Source organism: Corvus brachyrhynchos, unplaced genomic scaffold (genome assembly GCF_000691975.1).
Source record: "Corvus brachyrhynchos isolate BGI_N302 unplaced genomic scaffold, ASM69197v1 scaffold10, whole genome shotgun sequence".
Lineage (NCBI taxonomy): Eukaryota > Metazoa > Chordata > Aves > Passeriformes > Corvidae > Corvus > Corvus brachyrhynchos.
In genome coordinates this window covers 3455303-3460097 of record NW_008236180.1, presented here as the reverse complement: position 1 = coordinate 3460097, position 4795 = coordinate 3455303, and the positions used below count along the sequence as shown (strand labels likewise).

Sequence of the window (4795 nt, the reverse complement as noted above, 5' to 3'; positions counted from 1 at the left end):
GTGAAGACGACTGCGGGTGTTGTGGCCATTGCAAAGCCCAGCCACTCGCTGCCTGGCTGCTCAGCACCCAGCTCACCAGCACACCTGGGCATACAGAAACCCGTGCCAGGCCCCAGCTGGTACCACAGCCCAGGAAACTTGGCAGCCGGTGCCTGAGGAGCCTCCCCTGCAGCAGCTCATCTTGCTCTGTCCTCTGATAAGATTCTAAGGGCCCTGAGGTGGGTCGAGCTATGCAGAGACACAGGGCTGTGCCTGGAGGCTGTGCCCAGTGGTGCCAGGCTCAGCTGGGATGCTGAGACACCAGAGAGGTTCCCAAATGACCCACTGCATCCCCACTTCCCTGCACAGCTGGAGAGCTACATCCAGAGCAGCATGAAGCCGGAGATGGCGGAGCTGCAGCAGACGGCAGCGCAGAACCAGACCGCCACCATGCTGGAGATCGGCAGCTCCCTCCTCAACCGCAGCGCCGAGCAGAGCCGCAAGCTCACTGATGTGGAGGCCCAGGTATGGCCCGTGGCCTGTGTGTCCCAACATCCCCACCACCCTGAGACCGTGGTGGATGGCATGATTTGTCTGCAGATAAAAGCAATTCCCTGAGGTGACACAGGGTTTAATGCCCAGTGGCAGAGGTACCAGGGCTGTGTGCCAGAGACCGGCCAGCCCGGTGACACCAGGGGTGTGTGTGGCTCTGGCTGCTGATGCCAACACTCCCCTCTGCTCCCGAGGCAGGTGCTGAATCAGACGTGGCGCATCGAGATGCAGCTCCAGGAGAATTCCCTGTCCACCACCAAGCTGGAGAAGCAGCTGCTGCTGCAGACCAACGAGATCCACAAGCTGCAGAACAGAAACAAGTAGGGGCTGGGGCAGCTCAGGGACCCCCACAGCCCTTGGACCCCCCAAGGAGGCCGGTCTCTCCCACCTCACACTGCGCTTTGAGGGGGCTTGAACCCCTCCAGGTGCTGGCTGGGGTCTCTGCATAACCCCAGCAGGGTTTCTTGGGCTTTGAGTTCCCCTGGCTGGCCACATCCCAGGTGTAAGGGTACAATTCAGGGGGTGCAGCAGGGGATGGGGACAGCAGTGGGTCCCTGCAGACACGCTGGGACACCGCAGCTGCAGCTGGCTCCACTCTGCCACCCCATCACCACTGCATCCCACTCCCAGCATCCTGGAGGTGCGGGTGCTGGAGATGGAGACGAAGCAGCAGGCGGAGCTGGCGGGGGCCCACTTGGAGAAGGAGAAGCTGCAGCGGCTGCTGAGCCGGCAGAGTGGCACCATCGAGGAGATGGAAAGGACGCTGCTGGCTGCCAGTGCCAACACCAGCCTGCTCCAGCGCCAGCAGCTCCAGCTCCTCCAGTCTGTCCAGAGCCTGGTGCACCTCGTCTCCCAGGGCAGAGGTGAGCGGTGTGTGCGGGCAGAGTGGGGACAGTGGGAAACCTCCTCATCCTTCCAGGAGGGTGTCAGGGTGCCCCTGTGGTCTGCTCAGCTTGAGTGACTTCACCTCAAAAATCACAGAATCGTTCAATCATAGAATGGTTTGGGTTGGAAGGGATCTTAAAGCTCATCTCTTTCCAACACCCTGCCATGGGCAGGAACACCTTCCACTAGAAAATGATCCACTCATTGCAACCAAGGAGCAGCTTGGAGCCCCAGGGAGTGGGTCCACAGCCTGATACCATTCCCAGCCATGGCAAACCCCTGGGTCTAGGCTGGCAGCAGCCCCAGTGGCACAGCTGCCTTGCCCAGCCCTCCGGAGATGGCGCAGAAGGAAAAAAATAATCTGTGAGCACAAAGGCATCCAAAGGGAGAGGGAAGAGCAGCAAAACCAGGCAGGGCTGCAGGGTCATCAGGGTTTCTGCCTTCTCACTGTCCTCTCTGCCACAGCCGTATCACCTGGCCAGGAGCAGCATTTCCAGGACTGTGCCGAGGTGCGCCGGGCGGGCATACGCACCAGTGGCATCTACACCCTGCACATTGCCAACCTCAGCGAGCCCAAAAAGGTGAGCACAGTCCAGAGAGGGCTTCCCTGCAGCAGCCCAGAGTGTTGCCCACCCAGTGCACACCAGCCCCACACCAGATCCCTGTTGCCTGGCACATCCCAGAGCAGTTTCTCCACCCCATCCAGCCTTGGGGGCTGCACAGGGGCGAAGACAGCATCCATGGGGTGAAAGCACGGCCTTCCAAATGAGGGTATAAAACTGATTTTAAAGGCACCCTGACCTATGAGCACCAGACTCCAGCCCCTGCCCACAGCCATGGAGGGAGGAGAGACCTCCCCCCAACCAGGCACTGGGCACGGCACACCCTCACCAGCCCCTCAGCCAGCCCCAGTACCCATAGAGCACCCGCGCTGAGCTGCCCAGCCTGGCAGGGATGCACCTGGCCGCCCACTCCAAGGCACCCCCAGCCTGTCCCTCACTCCCCTTGCAGGTGTACTGTGACATGGAGACGGATCGAGGGGGCTGGACCATCATCCAGATTCGTGCCAACGGCAGCCTCAGCTTCCAGAGGAGCTGGAGGGAGTACAAGCAGGTGTGTGCCTGACCAGGGAGGGGGACACCCTGGGGGCACCCCAGGCACCTTGAAGTCACCCATCCTGCTGCTCCACAGGGCTTCGGGGACGTGGCAGGGGAATACTGGCTGGGGAACGAGGCCGTGCACCTGCTGACAAGCCGGGTGCCCTACGCCCTGAGGGTCGAGCTGCAGGACTGGGAGGGCAGCCAGGTGTATGCCCACTACAGGAAATTCCAGCTGGGGAGTGAGCGGCAGTTTTACAGGTAGGAGAGAGGCACTGTGGGGATGGCCACCCAGCACTCCCCATCTCTGACTGTCCCCAGGCCCTGTGGGCAGCAGTGGCCAGGGGCAAGGGCTGGATGTGTGCCCCAGGGAGGTGCAGGATCACCATAGGCTTTGCTGAGTTGTCCTGGTACAGTTATGATGCCGGGTGCTGGGCACGTTGCTGGGACACTTTCATCTCTCCCTGGGCTCCTGAGAAGTAGATTTTTAATGTATAAAATCGCATCAAGGCAGTGGGATTTGCCATCCCAGTGGGAGTTCCTATCCCAGGCAGCAACCTGGGCACTCGCACTGGGGCTTGTTGTTTGGGCAAGGGAGGTGATGCAGCTGTGGCCACCAGACATTCCCAGGGGTGTTGGGCATCCCCAGGCTGTGCACGTCTAGGGAGGGATGCTGCACCCCTGATGCCCAGCTTGCCATGACCATCAAGGCAGTGGGATTTGCCATCCCAGTGGGAGTTCCTATCCCAGGCAGCAACCTGGGCACTCACACTGGGGCTTGTTGTTTGGGCAAGGGAGGTGATGCAGCTGTGGCCACCAGACATTCCCAGGGGTGTTGGGCATCCCCAGGCTGTGCACGTCTAGGGAGGGATGCTGCACTCCTGATGCCCAGCTTGCCATGACTGTGTGCTCCTGGCCATGGGCAGGAGAGTGGACAGCAGCTGGGGGACTTCACTGATGGGCTGGAGGTGGAACCAGACCCCAGACATCCCCTGCACCATCCATCCCATGCATGCACTGAGCTGACCCCCAGAAAGAGGACGGGAGGAGACTCGGGGGGTCCTCTCTGCCCCAGCATAGCACAACCTCCACCCTTGGGGACCAAGGACAGGAGGCCAAGCTGGAACCGCAGGATCTCTGCCCGCATCCCTCTGTGCTGTGTTCAGCTCCTGGCAGCCCCTGAGCAGTGCTGAGGGCTCTGTGATCTGCCCCGGCAGCCAGCAGTGACAGTGGCTGTGCTCCTGCTGGGCACAGGCTGTCGCTGCAGGACTACAGTGGCACGGCTGGGCAGCAGAGCGGCCTGGCACTGCAGGGCACCCAATTCAGCACCCGTGACGCTGACAACGACAACTGTCTCTGCAAGTGCGCCCAGATGCTCTCGGGAGGTGAGTGGAGCAGGGGGACACCCCCACATAGCACCCGTGGGTGCCAGCCTGCGATGCCACCCTCCCGCCCTGTTCCCTTCCCACAGGATGGTGGTTTGATGCCTGTGGCCTCTCCAACCTGAATGGCATCTACTACCCAGCCCGGAACAACATCCGCAAGCTCAATGGCATCCGCTGGCACCACTTCCAGGGGCCCAGCTACTCCCTAAAGGGCACCCGCATGATGATCCGACCCACCAGCTTCTAACGTGCCTGTGGCCAGTGCCAGCGCTGAGGGAGAAGTCCGGGACGAGGGATGGTTAGAGGCAGCTAAGATGCCCCAGCTGCTGCAGGGAACTTTTGCCATGAGTTATATTTTTCACTCTTGTTTATCCCATTTTCCAGAAGCCTGCAGTGTCACCACAGCCATGCTGGAGGGGAACCGTGGGCAGGGGTGAAGGGCGCTGCAGGAGCTGGAGCTGCAGGAGCTGGAGGGGAACAAAGCCAAACCTGCCAAAGTGGGCTCAGCATATGGAAACCCCCTGATCCTGCCTCAGCTTCTCTCTCTGAATTTCTGCTGGGCCTCAGGATTTTGTCTTGGGGACAGGGTCCAAGACCCCCCCAGTGATGGGGCTCTGAAAATCGCTGGGACCATGTGCATTCAGAGGGGCCCCAGAAATGATGGGGGCTTTGCCTTTTCACTGGTTTTGGATATTGTAAATCCCCCACCATCCTGTTCTCCTGCAGGATTAGAGGGGCTGGGGTGGGACAGGAATCCTCATGAGCATGGGGGGGCTGGTGGCATCCCTCCTTCCCCTTTTGTCCAGACACAGCCATGCAGAGGGCCACAGGCTGTCCCCTTCAAAGCATGGCCTGAGCCACTGTCCCCATGTATGGCAGGACAGGCACTGCTCCTCA

The 4795-nt window shown here is 60.9% G+C and overlaps 1 protein-coding gene across 1 annotated transcript in view; it reads left to right on the top strand.

Moving 5' to 3' along the window:
- ANGPT4 (angiopoietin 4) overlaps positions 1-4423 on the top strand; it is an 8216-nt gene extending 3793 nt beyond the window's left edge. The window contains exons 2-9 of the mRNA XM_017733675.1: positions 349-504; positions 730-851; positions 1162-1394; positions 1882-1997; positions 2428-2529; positions 2608-2774; positions 3768-3898; positions 3985-4423. Of these exons, the coding sequence (XP_017589164.1) occupies positions 373-504; positions 730-851; positions 1162-1394; positions 1882-1997; positions 2428-2529; positions 2608-2774; positions 3768-3898; positions 3985-4145 (1164 nt within the window). The 5' untranslated portion in view covers positions 349-372 and the 3' untranslated portion in view covers positions 4146-4423. The remainder of the gene's footprint in view (positions 1-348; positions 505-729; positions 852-1161; positions 1395-1881; positions 1998-2427; positions 2530-2607; positions 2775-3767; positions 3899-3984) is intronic.
- The last annotated feature ends 372 nt before the right edge of the window (positions 4424-4795 follow it).